General features: G+C 37.0%; 1 protein-coding gene across 1 annotated transcript in view; it reads right to left on the reverse strand.

Annotated features, from left to right (window-relative positions):
- Positions 1–20,402, reverse strand: part of PRIM2 (DNA primase subunit 2) — a 294,335-nt gene that overhangs the window by 27,491 nt on the left and 246,442 nt on the right. The window contains exon 12 of the mRNA XM_037056323.1: positions 10,029–10,111. Within this exon, the coding sequence (XP_036912218.1) occupies positions 10,029–10,111 (83 nt within the window). The remainder of the gene's footprint in view (positions 1–10,028; positions 10,112–20,402) is intronic.

Raw genomic sequence — 20,402 nt, forward strand, 5'->3', positions numbered from 1 at the left:
AAGTCCTCATATTTCAAGAATCACCCTAAATGTACATGGACTAAATAGACTTCATGAAATTGATCCCATAGGCCAGTGAAGTAAAAGCAAGAACAAGTAAATGGGACCATATCAAACTAAAAAGCTTCTGCAGAGCAAAAGAAGATATTTGCAAATGATACCTCTCATAAGGCACTAATATCTGAAATATATAAAGAACTCATACAATTGGACAACAACAGAAAACAATCCAATTAAGAAATGGGCAGAAGACCTGAACATTTTTGCTGAGAATACATATGGCTAACAGATATATAAAAAGTTGCTCAATTTCATTTGTTAAAAGGGATACTCAAATCAAAACCACAATGAGATACCACCTTACATCTGTTAGAATGGCCATCATGAACAAGACAAGAAATAACAAGTGTTAGAGAGGATGTGGAGAGAAGGGAACCCTCACGCATGGCTGGTGGGAATGTAAATTTGTGTAGCCTCCAGAAAAACAGTATGGAGGTTCCTCAAAAAATTAATAGAGCTACCAGATGACCCAGCAATTACTCTTTTGGGTATCTTGCCAAAAAATCTGAAAACACTTACCGTAAAGATATAGGTACCCATATATTCACTGTAGCACTATTCACAGTAGCCAGAACTTGGAAACAACCTAAGTGTCCTTTGATGGATGACTGAATAAAGATGTGGTACAAAGTACTCAGCCATAAAAAAATGATGAAATATATTCATTTGTGACAACATGAATGGATCTTAAGATCCATCCATTCACGTTAAGTGAAGTAAATCAGACAGAAAAGGACAAGAACCATATAATTTTACTTATTAGGATATAAAACAGAAAGCAACAAGCAAACTCATTACACAGACCACAGCATGTTAGTTACCAGAAGGGAAGGGGGAGAACGCATATAAAAAGAGTAAATTTTCTTGTAAGACTAGTTTTCAGTTTAATGGAAGTAAACTTTATTAGATTTAGCTAACAAAGGCATGTTATTTGACTTCCAAAGTGATTTTTATTTGAACCACCTTGAACAATACTAAATGATCTTCACATGACCTTCAGTCTAGAAGAAAGGAGGCTATACACAGACATGTGTGATAGAGCCCAAACTACAAACACAGGCTCCTGGCGCCAAAGCTAATGCTCAGGTTTCCATCTTCTCCTTAATGCAGTTCTAAGTTCTATCGAGAACAATGTACACATTTTCAACTACAAAACGGAGAAAAGCAAGCTAAATGCAGCAAAGTACTGTTCTTATAAATCAGAAGAGATGCTCCTGAAGATGAAACAGATGGAAAAGCTGCTCTTAAAAGCAGTTACTGTTCATAAAGTAATGGACAGACTGACTACCATCATCTATTGGTAAGTACCCTCACCTATGAAAAAAGTAGAAGTTTTAGGTATTTCAGATTTATATGAACATTGAATACAGAGTCTTTGAGATTTATCTTTGTCATAAAATCTTTTTGACATAGTGTTACTTTTAAGCCTTTGAAACTACTTTGAAAGATTTCTTGATTAGATTTAATATGTTCACTAACTTCTTGAGAACTGTTGTGCTGTGAAACCTCGCAAAAAGCATCAAGAGCATACTTTTTTCCTCATATTTCATGATTTTGCTATCAGTAGCAAGTTTTCTTAGAAGCACCAATAAGAGTTGCTTTTAGCCCTGGCTGGTATAGCTCAGTGGATTGAGTGCAGGCTATGAACCAAAGGGTCACTACTTCAATTCCCAGTCATGACACCTGCCTGGGTTGCAGGCCAAGTCCCCAGTAGGAGATGTGCAAAAGGCAACCACACATTGATGTTTCTCTCCCTCTCTTTCTCCCTCCCTCACCCTGTCTCTCAAAATAAATAAATAAAGTCTTAACATAAAAATTTGCTTTTAAATAATCATTAATGGTTATGCTGAGTCAAAATTATAAAACCTATTTCCTTCTGCTATACAAATTTTTAAATATCCTAAAATGTGAAGTACAAGAATTTCAAAAATGTATTTGTAAATAATGCATCATTTCAATGAGAAATACTGAAAAAAGGGTAGCCTTATACTCATTTATAGCTCAACATGCAGAAGTTAAGTATTGGTTGTAATTGGTCAAACACAATTGTTTGCTAGCAGCAAACATTAAAATATGTGGAAATAGAAGCTAATCACTCTAATACTCAATAGTCTCAACCAACTGTTTACAGCTGTGCTATCCAATACAAATAGAAGTGACATCTGTAATTTTAAATGGTCTATAAGTACAAAGGTAAAAAGATAAAGTTAATTTTAATAATTTAAATGATTAAATCATGGTTGCTGATTTAAATTAGTGTTGTTATTTCAACATGTAATCAATATAAAATATCATTACTGAAATATTTTACAATGCTTATTTTTTATACTAATTTGTTAAAAGCTGGTATATATTTTATACTTACAGCAAGTGGTATGCTTGAGCTGACTCAAACTGGCTTGTGAGAATTGATTGTGCATACCTCTTCCCAAGTCAGGGTCTGTCACATCACACTGGTAGTTTGACAATGGCCCCAGTAGGAGCATTTACATCACAAATGGTATCATCAGAGCTCCCTCCACCCCCAGAGAGCTGGTTTACCAAAACATCACAGACTCCAGCCCCTCCCAATTTGGACCAGCCACGAGTCTCAAACTGAAGAGTCATCGTATGCAGCTGGAGACCCCTACATTGAGCAGCACAGCCCCAGCACACAGACGGAATCCGACCTGCAGAGCCAGCAGTCTGTACTGGTCAGACGTCCTCCAGTGTTCTAGAAAACATGAGGATGGGAAGCAACAAGAAAGTAGGGCCCACTCCCAGGAGAACCACCAACTGTCCCCAAACAGGCCCAGGCATTATTACACTTATTAAATAAAGACTTTTAATCAAGTGTCTTAAAACATTCTCAGAAAATAGAAACCAGAAGAATGGTCTTAACAGACAGAAAATAGTAATAAAGAGAATGAAACTATAAAAAGGGCCCAGACAGAAATTCTACAGCTGAAAGTCATAGTAACTAAAAGGAAAAATGAAAAAGCCAATTTCAGCAGGTAGTAAAAAAAGAATGAGCAGACTTGAAGGTAGGTGAATTGAGATCACCCAGTCTGAAGAGTAGAAAAAAATAAATATTGAAGAAAATATGAACACAGCCAAAGACACAGTGGCACACTGTCAAGTATACCAACAGGTGCATCAGCGGTCCCCTAGAAGGAACAGACAGAAAGGGATAAAAAGAATAGTTGAATTAATAGCTGAAAATCTCCCAAACTTGATCAAAGACACACATGGTAGTAGCTCCGCAAACTCCAAGCATGACGAATACAAAGACATCCACACTGAAGCGCATTATAAGCAAACCAGGAAATGACACAGAACCTGGAAAGCTGCAAGACAGGCTCCTTCCTCATCACACTCAGGAGACAGTCAACAGACTAACAGATGATTTTCTCAGCAAAAACTGTGCAGGCAAGAAGGCAGTGAGATAACGTATGTTGCTGAAAAACTGTCAACCAAGACTATTCGTTCAAAAATGAGAGGGGAAATTAAGACATTCCCAGATAAACAAAAGCTTAGGGAATTTGTTTCTCCTAGAACTGCCCTGTAACATATGCTAAAAAGACTCTTTCAGGCAGGAACAAAAGGTCACTAAATAACTCAATGTCATAGAAAATTAGAGACCCTAGTACAGGTATATAAAAGCTTGTACTTTTGTATGTACCTCTACTCTTCCAATATGATTTAAAAGACAAATACATATATAATTATAAATTGATGTCAGTGGTCATATATAATATACAGGGTCCAGCACAAATAACCCCCCCTTTTTTATTACAAAATCATAAGCATTTAATTCTGTAACCTACCAATATCACACTCAAGCACACCATATGACATTTTAGGTGAAATGTTCAGATTAAAACTGTAAATTATTACACCCATATCATTACCCTACCAACCACGCTCAAGCAGGCCTTACTCCTGCCGGGCCCTATATGAAGATGTAATTTGTGTAGACAAAAAAGGAGACAGCTATAGAGAAGCAGAGTTTATTTCTCTGAATGAAATTCAGAAGAATTTAAATTCTTTTAAATTCTTCTTTAAAAAGAGGAAAAAGAAAGAAAAGAAAAACACTACAGAAGCAGACCAACGCAGTGGGAGAAAGCGGAGCCTCGGGCCAGGTGAGGTGAGAACACTGGCCTTCTCGTGTACTAAGCTCTACGGTCGGAGCAGCCTCTCATCTTTTACAAACTTCAGCTTTCTCTTCTGAAATGCAAGGGCAATACTGTGACAGAAATCAAATGAGATATAGTTTAAGAAAGAAAAACTACTAAAAAGTAAAAGCATTCATACATTACAACAAAAGACATTAGCTCCACTGTGGCATATATGAGCATTACAATGAGCCTTTTTTTGACTGTGGCACATAGTTGTATTCACTTTAGTTATAAATTGCATTTCCTTAATACCTAATGATGAATATTTTTCATGCATTTATCATTCACGTAGTTTCTCTGATGAAATGTCTGTTCAAAGCTTTTACATATTTAAAAACTGTTTTGTTATTGAGTTCTGAGAGTTCTTTGCATCTTTATATGTTCTCCATACAAGTATTTCATGAAATATACACCTTGCAAATATTTCTTCCAATCTGTGGCTTATTTTGTCATTCTCTCAACACTGTTTACAGAAAATTTTAACTTTGCTAAAATCTAATTTATCAACATCTTCTCTCATGGGACGTGCCAAACTGAAGGTCATTCAGATTTTCATGCTTTCTTGTGGAAGCTTTACATTTCGCATTTGAACTATGATCCACTTCAAGCTAGTTTATCAATAAGGTGTGAGGTAGGAGTCTATGCCCTCCTCCCCCTTGTCCTGGCAGATGGACATTCAGTCCTTCTGGAACTACTTGTTCTCAATACTACCCTTTCCCTATAGAACCCCCCAGGTACCTTTGTTTAAAAACAAGTTGGCCATACATATGTGGGCCTGTTTCTTTCCAGTTGAATCTCTATGTTCATTGTTTCCCTGACACCACACTGTTCAGATTCCAGCAGCTTTACAGTATACCTTGGAGTCAGGTAGCTGCACTTCCAATTTTCCCCTTTGATAGCTTCCATCAGTGTTTCGGCATAAAGATCTTGCACATATTTTGATAAATACATTTAAAAGCCACTGATATCCTTCTGCTACTTTTGCATATGGCACTTTTAATTTTTTTAAATATTTTTAATTGCTCATAATTGATTTTTGTATGCTGACTTAGAATCCCACCATCTATTGGTTACAATAGCATTTTGGTAGATTCATTGAGATGTTTTTCATAACTAACATTGAGAACAGAAGAAGGTTTTTTTCTTTCTTACTTTCTAATCTGTCTTTTATTTTTATTTTTCTTGCCTTATTGTACTGATTATAGTTGGAGAACATATTTTCTATAGTTTCAGTTTGTTTAAAATTTTAATGGCATTTTGAAGACCCCAAATATGATCTGTCTGGATTAATGTTCTATGTACACATACAAAAATTGTGCTCACCTGTTGTTTGGTGTTGTATTCTATAAATATCAATTAGGGTGGTCAGGATGGTTGACAGTGTTTTTCAAGCCATTGTACACTTACTGATTTTCCGTCTGCTTGTTCCATTAATCGCTGAAAGAGGAATGCTGACGTCTCCAAATATCAGTGTGGATTTTTCTAATTCTCATTTCAGTTCTGTTTTTGCTTCCTGTATTTTTAAGCTTTGTTGGGGTATAGACATTTACAATTTTGATATCTTGGTGAACTGACCTCCATGTTTTTCCCTTTGTGGGGAGGGCTGAGAAATAAGTGCAGGCCTGAGCATTTTCTTTGGCTTTATTTTGCTGTTCAATCGCTTTCTTTTTAAGCTGGATACCAAGCTCATCCAAGAAGGAAAACGAAATGTGATCCCATAAATATGCTTTTTAAAAAAAGTATGTTATGTCAGAACAGGCACAGTGCCCTTTCTTTTGGTCATCAACATTCTAAGATTTAATATTAAAGTATTCCTAAAAGTTGAAAGTTTTTTAAGTAGTTTTCTCTGAAAAGCAGCTCCATTGAGTTTTACCTTAAGTGCATGTAATGATGTTTTTCTTCACTTTCATTCAATATTTTAACATTCACTTGGACTTTTTAAGATCTAATTTACTCTTATGCCAACCTGCAACTAAGCATTTAACAAAATATTTTACTTGAATTTTTCATTCATCAACATTCTACCCTTTAGAACTCACTCCCCCCAGTGTTTCACTCTGCTGAGATCCATTCAATAAAGCCATCAGATGAAAGCCAAATATTATTCACAGCTTGCCCTTGTGTACTGTATACATTTGTGTTCATCTTAGATAAAAGGTTACAATGCAGGTCCAAAGGATAATGTGGAAATAACTAACCAGCTTCAACTAAGTAAGGAATCTATTTATAAATCAAGAGGATCCAGCCCTGGCCGGTGTAGCTCAGTGGATTGAGCGCAGGCCTGTGGACCAAACAATCGCGGTTCAATTCGTAGTCAGGGCACATGCCTGGGTTGCAGGCCAGTTCCCAGCAGGGGATGCATGGGAGGCAACCATACATTGATATTTCTCTCCTTCTCTCCTTCCCTTCCCCTCTAAAGATAAATAAAGAAAATCTTAAAAAAAACCTGAGACCAACTGAAAAAGGTCATATAAAAAAAAGAGGATCCATAACTTGCAATGTAGGAATGCAATGGAGTTAAAAGCAAGCATAAACAAACATAATTATTATTATTAAATAAAAACAATCTCTCAGTAGACATAGTAATAAATAGGAGACTTCCAGCCAAGATGGAGGTGTAGATACACTTTGCTTTCTTGTACAACCAAAAGAAAGACAACAACAAATTACAAAACAAAGACTGCCAGAACTTCCAGAAAGTCTAACTGTATGGAAACCCAACAACCAAGGAGTTAAAGAAAAAACATTTATCTGGACTGGTAGGAGGGGCAGAGACAGGCAGCCGGAGCAGAGGACCTGCGGCAAGGTGGCAGGCCAGGTGAATGAGTCAGTGGCTGGAGAACCAGGCAGTCCCACATTCACTTGCAAATAAAGCTGGGAGGAACAAATGGGGAGAGAGATATACTGCACAACCCAGGGTTCTAGCATGGGAAACTAAAGCTTCAAAACCTCTGGCTGTAAAAATCTATGGGAGTTATGGCAGCAGGAAAAAACTTCCAGCCTCACAGGAGAGTCCACTGGAGGGGCCCACAAGGTCCTAGAAGGTACCCAAGCCCACCCACCTGGGAATCAGCACCTGAAAGCGCACAGTCTGCTGGTGGGAAGCAAGGGAAGTGACTCAAAGCAGGGTGAGAGCCAATCAAGTGGCACTGTTCCCTCTCTGACCCCTCCCCACGTACAGCACCACAACAGAGTGATGTGGGTTGCCCCAACCTGACAAAACCTAAGTTTCTGCCCTTTATAACATAACAGGTGTGCTGATACAAAAAAAAAAAAAACATGGCCCTAATGAAAGAACAGATCAAAATTCCAGAAAAACAACTAAGCGACGAGGAGATACACAACCTATCAGATACAGAGTTCAAAACACTGGTAACCAGGATGCTCACAGAAATGGTTGAGTTTGGTTGCAAAATGAAGGAAGAAATGAAGGCTATGCAAAGTGAAATAAAGGAAAATATACAGGGAACCAACAGTGAAGGGAAGAAAATGAGGACTCAAATGAAACATTTAGAATAGAAGGAAGAAATAAATATTCAGCCAGAACATAATGAAGAGACAAGAATTCAGAAAAATGAGGAGAGGCTTAGGAACTTCCAGGACAACTTTAAACATTCCAACATCTGAATCAGAGGGGTACCATAAGAAGAGGAAGAGCAGGAAATTGAAAACTTAGTTGAAAACATAATGAAGGAGAACTTCCCTAACCTGGCAAAGGAAATAGACTTCCAGGAAGTCCAGGAAGCCAAGAGAGTCCCAAGGAAGTTGGATCCAAGAAAGCACACACCGAGGTACATCATAATTACATTACTCAAGATTAAAGATAAGGAGAGAGTCTTAAAAGCAGCAAGAGAAAAGGAGACAGTTACCTACAAAGGAGTTCCCGTAAGACTATGAGCAGATTTCGCAGAAGAAACCTTGCAGGCCTGAAGGGGCTGGAAAGAAGTATTCAAAGTAATGAAAGGCAAGGACCTACATCCAAGGTTACTCTATCCAGCAAAGATCATCTAGAATTGAAAAGCAGATAAAATGCTCTTCTGAAAAAGTGTTCCTTGGCCTCGCCTGCTGGTTATAATACCTGCCTTCTTCAGAAAATCCAAGATATTTTCCGTGTACAGTAGTCTCCCCCATTATCCATGGTTTCAGTTACAACAGTCAGTGACAATCCAAAATATTAAATTTCCCCAACCATCACCACAGCCTTGTTCCTAACATCCAACCATTGACACTGTCATGACCTACTGATCCAGGGTCACCTGAAGCAGATGATCCTCTACATCAGAGGGTCAATAGTAGCTGTAAGTGATGCTCACGTCATGCTTCTCACCTCGTCTCATCATGCAGACAATTTTACCATCTCACAGCATCACCAGAAGAAGGGGGAGTATAGTACATAACATATTGTCAAAAAGAAACTACGTTCACACCATTTTACTACTGTATATTGTTATAATTTTTCTAGTTTATTATTAGGTATGATTGTTAATTTCCCACTATGCCTAATTTATGAATTACACTTTGTCATAGGACTGTATGTATAGGAAAAGCACAGTATTTACTGTAATATCAGGCATCCACTGGGGGGTCTTGGAACGTATTCCCTATGGATAAGGGGGAACTACTGTACCCCTCTCCTGACACTTGGCATACTTGCCCCCAGACTCTTGGTTCTGCGGAAGCAGCAAGAATTACATACAGTTTTGCTTTGCACCCCCCAACAGCACCTAGGGCACTGTCTTGCCCAGAACACTGACAAACCCAAATATTTGAACTGAATTAAACTAAATTCAACCTCAATTTTGGACAGTGTAGGAGTAGTAGAATTCTAAAGTAATTATTTTCTTCAAGTAAAAATAATTGTTTACAGATACATGATTTAGATGTTCCAGCTGTAAAATGTATATATTGCTCTTAAACTCTGAAAAGAGCTCCTCTTGAACTCCTTCAAAATCCAAGTCAACTCAAAAGCACACTGTGGCCCTGGCTGGTGTAGCTCAGTGGATTGAGTGTGGGCCTGCGAACCACATGATCGTGGTTCGATTCCCAGTCAGGGCACATGCCTGGGCTGCAGGCCAGTTCCCAGCAGGGGACTCACAAGAGGCAACCATACATTGATATTTTTCTCCTTCTGTCCTTCCCTTCTCCTCTAAAGATAAATAAATAAATAAATCTTTAAAAAAAGCACACTGTGGACAGTAATCCTTGAGATGTCACAATATTTTTAAAAGTATATTTACTAGAAGATATACTTTTAAATATTTGATTTACATTTGTGGATTTTTAAAAATCTTAACTGTTTATGAGCAACGTATTTTGACAAACTATTAGATCAAATGAACTATCATTAGAACTGGAGATTTAACATAGCAACAACTGACGCTTATCAGAACATTTAGCCACTATACACTACATCATCTTCCGCAGCATAGAAAACAATTTCCAAAATGAAATAAGGTGTCATTAATTTTCAGCTTCATTCATAAGCTTCAATGCATTCCTCTATAAATGTTTTTAATGTCCTCAATTGAGACAGTAAAACAAATTGGGACAAAAAAGGTTTCTAGCTCCCTTATTACCAAGGAAAATAAAAATGCAGCCTAGCAGACCAAAGAGCTAGAAAGAACTTGGAAAGAATTTCGAAGCAGTCTAAACTAGAGAAGTCAAGGTTTCAGCCTAACTCACCTAGCAGATAGGCTGTCTGCTGGGAGGCCTGACAAGGAATACACAGAATCACTGCAAGAACATGAAATGAAAATGAGAGGAACTGTCTGATGCCTCATTGCTGAGGGTGCACAGCAGAGTCTGACCTACCTGGTTTATCGCTGCGGGAGAGATCTTGTATGTCTGCAGCTTCTGCTTCAGCAGCTCTGGATCACTGTGACGGAATGGGCACCCTGAGAACAAAAAGCAGGCCAGCACACCAACAAGGTTATTTACTCGGGACTCAGTACAGTGCCACACTCGAGAGACTATCTAAGCTCCCCTTAATTGTCTAACAGCTTATTAATAAAAAAGTTAATTGCCCATGAGTGCAACTGCTTTCCCCTCTTTATCTAAGTGACGACTTTGCTACACGGTTATCAGGGTACCACAGGCTCAAGAGTTACATAGAGCATTACAGCATCATCAAGCTAAGCTGCTCATTCACTAGGAAGAGAAAACAGTTTTAATTGTGCTACTTGCTAAGAAGCAGGGATAATCACAAAGTAGCTATAAAATAGTTTATATAAAAACTTTATATAATTGCACATTTTTCTACTCAAAAGATTACATAAAAGGCATATTAGAGAAGGAAGATAGTATAAACAAAAAATGGATGCAAACTCTAAAAAATATAAAAGGCTCACATCATTTTTGGATATAAATTCTATACCCATTTCCCATTGAGTAGAAATGATGTAAATTTCAATGAATCATGGATGTAAATGAGATGAACTACTAAGAAAATCTTTCACAGAAAAACAACTTAAGTAGATACATGTCATCTCTGTATCATTTCATGAGAAAAATATAAATAAAGATGGGCTACTAAAACTATTTGCATAAATAAGAATACAGAAGAATTGAAATGTAAAAGCTGTAGTAGGGCCAAAACCTAGAAAATTTTAATATTTTAGTAAGGAACTGCAATGACAAGTCAAAATACTTAACTTAAAATTTAATACAGGATGCCGGATTATTTCTTTCTGTCATACAGGTCTGTAAGTTAATTAGAAACAACTGTGCATTTTTAATGAAATCAACAGGAAATTGGTTGGGGCAAAATAATGGAAAAGAGCCTACAGTTCAAACAAATGTGTTTACCAAAAATCTTAACTACAAATAAAAACATTAATGATAATAATACAATGGATTCCTACAAATTATTAAATTCACAAAATTCATATTATGTACTTTATTCAGATTAAAATCATAGTAATTTATAGTACAAGGAAATATTCTGAGAAGCTATGTGGCACATGTTTAAACCACACACAAGAATAAATGTAAAGACTTAAATGTTAGACTCAAAACCATAAAAATCCTAAAAGAAAATATAGACAGCAAAATCTTGGACACAGCTTGTAGCAATATATTTTTTTAATATATCTCCTCAGATAAGGGAAACAAAAGAAAAAAATAAACAAATGGGACTATATCAAACTAAAATGTTTTTGCACAGCAAAGAAAATCATCAACAAAATAAAAAATACATGGAATGGGAGATCATATTCACTGATACATCTGATAAAGGGTTAATATCCAAAATTTATAAAGAACTTACAAAACTCATCACCAAAAAAACCCCTAACAAACAACCCAATTAAAACTGGGCAAAGGACCTGAATAGACACTTACCCAAAAAGAACATGCAGAAGGCCAATAGACATATGAGAAGATGCTCAATGTCACTAATCATCAGAGAAATGCAAATGAAAACCATGTGGAATCTAATGAGCAAACTGAACTAACAAGGAAAATGGGGACAGACTCATAGAGAGCAGGATGACTTCTGGGTAGGGTAGAGGGAAGGGTGGGGAAGTGAGAGGGTGGAAGTATTGAGCAAAAAAGGAAAAAGGACTTACAGACATGGATGACAGTGTGGTGACTGCTAGGGAGTGGAGGGCATATGGGGACTGAATGGTAATAGAAAAAATACAATAAAGATTAAATCAAAATAGGCAGATGATGATAGATAGAAAGACAGTTTGGAGCTATACTGCCTGCATTTGACTCTCAGTTTAACAGTTACAAGCTACAAGACTTAGGCAAATTTTGTATCTCCATGTTGACTCAGCTTCACTTTCTGTCAAGTTAGGGAAACACAGCAAGAATGGAATATAAAGCACTTACAAGTACCTGGCACACAGTAAGCACGCAACATATGTTATTATCATTATTATGCTCAAAACCATCTGAGAATAAAATTGTAAAGAATCACAATGAAAAGGTTATGAGGCTGCACGTGGAATTCTTGGTTCAGCCCAGAATTATTAAAGGAAACAAAAAGATTAATTGAATTGCCCAAATTACATTTGAAATAATGGCTATACCTGTATGAAAGGTTGGAAAGGGCAAAACCAAGAACAAACTAAAGATGGCCAGAGTACTAATGTCTTTTACTATGAGGTGAAAGCAGAAGAACCAGATTACTACTTAGAGAAGTTAGTGTTATTTTAACAGATAAAAGAAAGAAAACAGAACTCAGAACTTTATTTCTATCTTCCATATCAAAGAGAATAGGAAAGGGTTGAACTAACAACATAACTGGAAAAGTGAATTCATAAACAACACTGACTACAGCTAAGTGTTTGACAGAGCTTTCTGGAAGAGATGGATAAGCATCACCCGGAATACAGTTATACCCACACAGATTCATAACTGGTGGTACAACCCTGCCAGGCAGTGCTGCTTAATGAAATAATGTCAACCTAGGAGGCCAGTTCATTTTACAAGTAACACAAAAATAAAAGGATGGAGACTTCTGCTTTCCAGTCCAGCATGTAAGGAGCTTAGAAGTTGCCACTTAATCCAACTAAGTAAAGAGCTGAACTGAAAAATCAGCAACTCACCTCAGAAGTGAGGTCACATGGCAAAATGCTGCCCCCAAAACTGAAGAGAGGAGCAGATACAGAGAATCACAACTTCCCACAGCAGAAATCTCTGCAGGAGCGAGTACTGGTGTAGGAAAACCTAACCTGGACAAATCTCTAGGCAACATTAAGAGTTAAAAACTCCAAGGAGACCCACTCATGCCGCCCCGCACCCCCTGGCCCAGTTTTCTACGTTTAAGCTCCAGAAGCTCTTCTAGATCCTCACAGTAAGAGAGAAATCCTCACATCCTTCTAGAAGGAGAAGGGAAAAAATAAACATTTTGAAATAGAGTGTCCAGCCTTTTGGTGTCTCTGGGCCACACTGGAAGAAGAGCTGTCTTGGGCCACACATTAAATACACAAACACTAGTGAATACTGATGAACAAAAACAGATTTTAAGTAGATTTGTGATTTTGGTTAAGCCACATTCATAGCCATCCTGGGCCGCATGCAGCCCACAGGCTGTGGGTTGGACACCCCATCTTCCTCTTAACAAGGCCTGCCTTCAGGAGACACAATTTTGCCAGGACATAAAATGCTGGTGTTTTAATACATCCTAACTTACCTGGGGGAAGGAAAATACCCACCTACAGCCATCCTGCTCCACCTAATTGGGTAAAAAATGACTAAGAATCACTAGTGAAATTCGTAACTCCAGGCCACAGGCTCACTACAAGACTGAGATTGAATCACAGGTCTATAGAACACTTCCGCCATTCCATTAAAGGCCTATTTACTGGAGTTCTTGTCACCCAGTATGTCATGTCTACCTTTCAAAAAACAATTACAGTCATATAAAAAGGCAAAGATAGAGTTTAAAGAGACTGACCAAGTGTCAGAACTAGAGTCAGATGCAACGAGCTCTAATGAAAAATGTAGATAACCTGCAAGAACAGATGCGTAATATAAGCGTAGAGGGGATATTCCAAGAAGAATAAAAAAGAGATAAAAACCACTCAAGGAAATGAAGAATGCCTTTGATGTGCTTATTAGTAGACACACCTAAGTAAAGACTCTCTGAATTTGAGGATATGTTAGGAGAAACTTCCAAAAGAAGAAGAGAAAAAAGACTAAACAAGTAGACAAGAACAGGATATCCAACAACTGTGGGATAACTATGAAAGGTGTAACATGCAACAGGTAAAACCAGTAGGAGGAAGAGCAGCAATACCAACAGAGACTTTCCTTCGAACTGATGTCAGACAGCAACCCAAGGATCAAGGACTCCCAAAACACACCAAGAACAATAAATGCCAAAATGCACTTCTAGGTGTAATGATATTCATACTTTAGAAAATCAAAAATGAAGAAAAAAGTGCTGAAAGAAGCCAGGGAAAATAAACAGCTTAGCCACAAAGGTGCAGAGAGAACATCTAATATTATCGGAAGGAATGCAAACAAGAAGAGAGCGGAGTGGAATATTTAAAGCGTTCAGAGGAAAACCTAGATTTCTGTACCCTGTACCCACAAACCTAGATTTCTGTACCCTGCTAACTTACCAGTCAAAAGAGGAGAAATGGACTTTCTTGGAGAAACAAAAATTGAGGCAATCTGTTGCCAGTACACCTGCACTGCAAGGAACGTTAAAGGAAGTTCTTCAAAAAGAAAGAAAATGAAATAGGCCCAAAACTATGTAAAGAAAAAACTATATTCAAAAAAAGAACATCAAAGAATGATAAGAAAAATAAACTAAACATTTTTATTTTTCTTATTCATTTTTTTAAGATTTCATTTCATTTATTTTTAGAGAAGGGGAGGGAAGGAAAAAGAGTGGGAGAGAAACATCAATGTGTAGTTGCCTCTCACATGCCCACTACTGGGGACCTGGCCTGCAACCCAGCCATATGCCCTGACTGGGAATTGAACAGTTGACCCTTTGCTTCTCAGGCCTGTGCTCAATCCACTAAGCTACACCAGCCAGTGCTCTTATTCTTAATTGATCTAAGAAATAAGTTTGTTTGAAATAGTAAGAACAATGTATTCAATTATATTACTTATGTACTTTCATGTGTGCATTTATGTGCAGATGAAATGAATGACAGAACACTATAAGGGAATTAGAAATGTTTCAGTATTAAAACATACTTGTGCTACCTGTGATGTGGTTTACAGTGATTTGAAAGGAGACTTGGATTAATAGAAATGTATGGTGGAAACTCTTAGAAAAGTAAAGCCATTAAAAAATGTAACATAAACTGTAATAGATATGCTAAGAAAGGAGAAAAGAGGTAATAATATAAAATGCTCAATAAAACCCACAAACAGCAGAAAAGTATGGAGGATGAAAACAGAAACAAAGAATAAGGGCAACAAATAGAAAACAGTAACAAATACTGGAAATGTTAATCCAATTATATCAATAATTACTCTAAACGTCAGTGGGCTACAATGAACTGGACATAATTGATTTCTATAAAACAGCTACACCTAACAGCCGATCACACATCCCTCTCCGCTCACGTGTCATAAGCACTCTGATAGTGGGGATGGCTGCTCAGATCTGAGGTAGGAGACATCTGGGAATGCTACATTCTGCTTGGTTTTGCTGTGAACCTAAAACTGCTCTACAAAATGAAGTTCTAATTTTAAGAAAAAGATAATGCCTCCACCAAATCAGCTCTACGAGAAATAGTAAAAGGACTCCTTTAAGGAAAGGAAGGAAAAGAGAGAGATAGAGAGGAACACAGGTACACAAATGGCAATGAATAAGTACCTTTCAATAATAACCTTAAACGTAAGTGGATTAAATGCTCTAATCAAAAGACAAAGAATAGTGTAATGGATAAGAAAGCATGACCCACACATATGCTGCCTACAAGAGACCCACCTCAGGACAAAAGACCATCACAGACTAAAAGTGAAAGGATGGAAACAAATTTTCCAAGCAAAGAGACAAGAAAAAAAAGCCAGGGTAGCAATTCTCATATCAGACAAAATAGACTTCGATAAAAGGGCCGTAAACAGAGACCCAGAAGGTCACTTCATAATACTCAGGGGAAGAATCCACCAAGAAGACATTAACATCGTAAATATATATGCACCCAATGTAGGAGCACCCAAATATATAAAGAAAATCTTAGAGGACCTCAAGAAAGATATTGACAGCAACACAATTATAGTAGGGGATTTTAACACCCCACTGTCAAAAATGGACAGATCTTCTAAACAAAATATCAACAAAGACATTGCAGCATTAAACAGCACCCTAGATGAAATGGACCTAATTGATATATATAGAGCCCTTCATCCCAAAGAAGCTAAATACACATTCTTTTCAAATGCACATGGAACATGTTCAAAGATAGACCACATGATAGGACCCAAAATGAGCCTCAACAAATTCAAGAAAATTAAAATTATACCAAACATTTTCTCTGACCACAAGGGACTGAAACTGGAAACCAAACCCACATGAAAAAACCCAAAATACCCAAAATCATGGACACTGAATGATATGCTATTAAACAACGACTGGGTCAAGATTGAAATTAGGGAAGAAATCAGAAAGCTTCTGGAAATAAATGAAAATGAACTCACAACAATCCAAAACCTATGGGACACAGAAGTTCATAGCAATACAGGCTTACCTAAAGAAGATAGAAACACTTCAAACAAACAACCTAACCGTACGCCTGGAAGAACTTGAGGAACAACAACAAAGACAGCCCAGAGCAAGTAGAAGGAAGGAAATAACCAAGATCAGAGCAGAATTAAATGACATAGAGACTAAAAGCACAACTCTAAGGATCAATGAATCCAGGAGTTGGATTTTTGAAAAGATAAACAAAATAGACCAGGCTTTAAGTAGGCTCATCAAGAAAATAAGAGAGAGGACCCAAATAAACACAATCAGAAATGAAAGAGGAGAGATTACAACTGATACCACAGAAATAGAAGGGACTGTAAGGAATTACTATATGGAACTGTATGCCAAGAAATTTGAAAACCTAGATGAAATGGACAAATTTCTAGAAAAATATAACTTCCAAAACTCAATGAAAAAGAAGCAGAAAACCTGAACAGACCAATAACAGCAGATGAAATTGAAGCAGTAATCAAAAAACTCCCAATACACAAAAGCCCTGGAACAGATGGTTTCACAGGAGAATTCTACAAAGCATTTAAGAAAGAGCTAACCCCTATTCTTCACAGACTATCCCAAAAAGTCCAAAATGATGGAAAAATCCCAAACTCTTTTTATGAAACCGGCATCATCCTAATTCCAAAGCCAGATAGAGACACAACAAAGAAAGAAAACTTCAGGCCAATCTTGCTGATGAACATAGACACTAAAATCCTTAATAAAATATTGCCAAATCGCATCCAACAATACATCAAAAAGATCATGCACCATGACCAAGTGGGATTCATCCCAGGGATGCAAGGATGGTTCAGTACCCGCAAATCAGTAAATGTAATACATCACATAAACAAAAGCAAAAACAAAAGCCACATGATCATATCAATAGATGCGGAAAAAGCTTTTGATAAGGTACAACACCCATTTATAATAAAGGCACTCAGAAAAGTGGAAATAGAGGGAACATTCCTCAATATAATAAAGGCCATATATGAGAGACCTACAGCCAACATCATACTCAATGGGAAAAAACTAAAAGCTTTTCCACTAAGTTCAGGAACAAGACAAGGTTGTCCACTTTCACCACTTCTATTCAATATAGTATTGGAAGTTTTAGCCACAGCGATCAGACAAGAAAAGGAAATAAAAAGCATCCAAATTGGAAAGGAGGAAACAAAACTGTCATTGTTTGCAGATGACATGATAGTGTACCTGGAAAATCCTATAGCCTCTACCAAAAAACTGCTCAAACTAATAAATGAATTTGGCAAAACAGCAGGTTATAAAGTCAATATTCAGAAATCAAAGGCATTTTTGTATACTAATAATGAATCAGCAGAAGCAGAAATCAATTAAAAAATCCCATTCGATATAGCAAAAAGAAAAATAAAATATCTGGGAATAAATCTAACCAAGGAGGTAAAGACCTGTATACAGAAAACTACACAACACTGAAGAAAGAAATCAAGGAAGACACAAACAAATGGAAACATATACTGTGTTCATGGATTGGAAGAATTAACATAATCAAAATGTCCATACTACCCAAAGCAATTTACAGATTCAGTGCAATACCTATTAAAGTACCAATGGCATATTTCACAGACATTGAACAAACACTTCAAAAATTTATATGGAACCATAAATGACCCTGAATAGCAGGTCTTTGTTTCTTTGAGAAAGAAGAACGAAGCAGGAGGGATCACAATACCTGATACCAAACTGTATTACAAGGCCACTGTAATCAAACAGCCTGGTACTGGCATAAAAACAGGCACATGGACCAATGGAACAGAACAGAGAGCCCAGAAATAAACCCAACTCTCTACAGTCAATTAATATTTGACAAAGGGGACAGTAACATAAAATAAACTAAAGATAGCCTCTTCAACAAATGGTGTTGGGAGATCTGGACAGCTACGTGTAAAAAAATGAAACCTGAGCACCAACTTACACCATACACCAGAATAAATTCAAGGTGGATAAAAGACTTAAATATAAACGGTGACACCATTAAAGTCCTAGAGGAGGACACTGGCAGGAAAATCTCAGATATTCCATGCAGCAACATTTTTATTGATATGTCCCCTAGAGCAAGGGACATAGAGGAAAGAACAAACAAATGGGATCTCATCAAAATAAAAAGCTTCTGTGTGAGTAAAGAAAACAGCATTAAAATAAAAAGACAACCAACTGTATAAGAAAACATATTTGCCAATGATACCTCAGACAAAGGTTTAATCTCCAAAATACACAAAGAACTCACACGACTTCACTCTAAGACAACTAACCCAATTAAAAAATGGGGAAAGGCCTTGAACAGACACTTCTCCAAGGAGGACATATAGAGGATTCAGAGACACACGAAAAGATGCTCAATATCACCAGTTATCAGAGAGATGCAAATTAAAACCACAATGAGATACCACTTTATACCAGTAAGAATGGCCATCATAAACAAAGCAACAAACAACAAATGTTGGAGAGGTTGTGAGGAAAAGGGGACCCTAGTTCACTGTTGGTGGGATTGCAGACTGATACAACCACTATGGAAAACAGTATGGAATTTTCTCTGAAAACTAAAAATGGACCTGCCTTTTGACCCAGCAATTCCACTACTGGGATTATATCCTAAGAACCCTAAAACACCAATCCCAAAGAACCTATGCACCCCAATGTTCATAGCAGCACAATTCACAATAGCCAGGAGTTGGAAGCAACCTAGGTGCCCATCAGTAAATGAATGAATCAAAAAATTATGGTCTGAATACACAATGGAATTCTATGCAGCAGAAAGAAAGGAGCTCCTACTCTTTGCAACAGCATGGATGGAACTGAAAGTATTATGCTGGGTGAAATAAGCCAGGTGTTGAAAGACAAATATCATATGATCTCACCTTTAACAAGAAGCTAAACAACAAAACAAACAAGCAAGAAAAATAAAAACAAAGACACTGAAATAGAGAACAGGGGGACAGCGACCAGAGGGGAAAGGGGAGGGAATTTAAGGGGGAAAAAGGGGAGGGATTTACAGGAACTAGTATAAAGGACACATGGACAATAACTAAAGGGGGTGGAAATGGGAGGGAGGGGGGAGCACAGTGGGGTGGGCTGGGATGGGAGTAATAGACAGAAACTGTACTTGAAAAATAATTAAATAAAAAAATAATAAATAATTTTTTTTAATTTAAAAAATCTTGGGTTAGCCCAGAAAAAAACTTAGAAAAACAAAAGAAAAAAGATAGATAAATGTGTCTATAAATAATATGAAATCATTGAGTATTTGCTAAGTTTAACATTTTTAATTGATGGTTCAAATTAAAAACAAAGTAAAACAAACAGCATAGACTGGAATAAATAGGATATAACTTTTCAGGAATAATAATTTTAAAATCCTGCATTTAAAGTAATAAAAGTCAACAAAGTAAGTGACAAATGCTAGGACCTAGAAATTGACAGGAGAACCTCTGAGAGGAGCTTCACTTGGCCAGACTGAATCTGAGTTACCGGTCTGTAGGGGCTTCGAAGAAACGCTAGAGGCTTTCTCAACTAGAAGTGTCTGGCCAGTAGTTTTCCAAGTTCAGAAAACATAAAGATCATCCAAGGAACTCGTAAATACATCTGAGTTTTTATGTCTGAGGGCGGGCCTGAGAATATGCATTTCTAAAAGGTACATTAAGTGACTGACAAGTGATAAGAATCACTCACTGTTTATACCACCAACATGAGCTATTTTCTCATCTATTAAATATGAATGTAGAAGCATTTTTAAATGTTCTATACAAATGTAGCATCTTTCTTAAAATTCTGTTTGTGATTATATGATCTTTAATAACCTAAATGTGTCTAAATCTTTTTTAAAAGTTTCATTTAAGATGGTAAAACAAGAAAACTTTGACATCCAATGCAGTGAACTTCAGCAGTCCAGAAAATATATTAATGTGGATTGTTAAACCGTTTTCTGACAGACCAAATGAAGAAATTTTCAAGGTATACCACGGGAACTATTTTAGAGAAAGAGTTGCTGAACT

The sequence above is a fragment of the Sturnira hondurensis genome, unplaced genomic scaffold, assembly GCF_014824575.4.
Source record: "Sturnira hondurensis isolate 20B ecotype Veracruz unplaced genomic scaffold, ASM1482457v3 Scaffold0008908, whole genome shotgun sequence".
In the NCBI taxonomy this organism is placed as follows: domain Eukaryota; kingdom Metazoa; phylum Chordata; class Mammalia; order Chiroptera; family Phyllostomidae; genus Sturnira; species Sturnira hondurensis.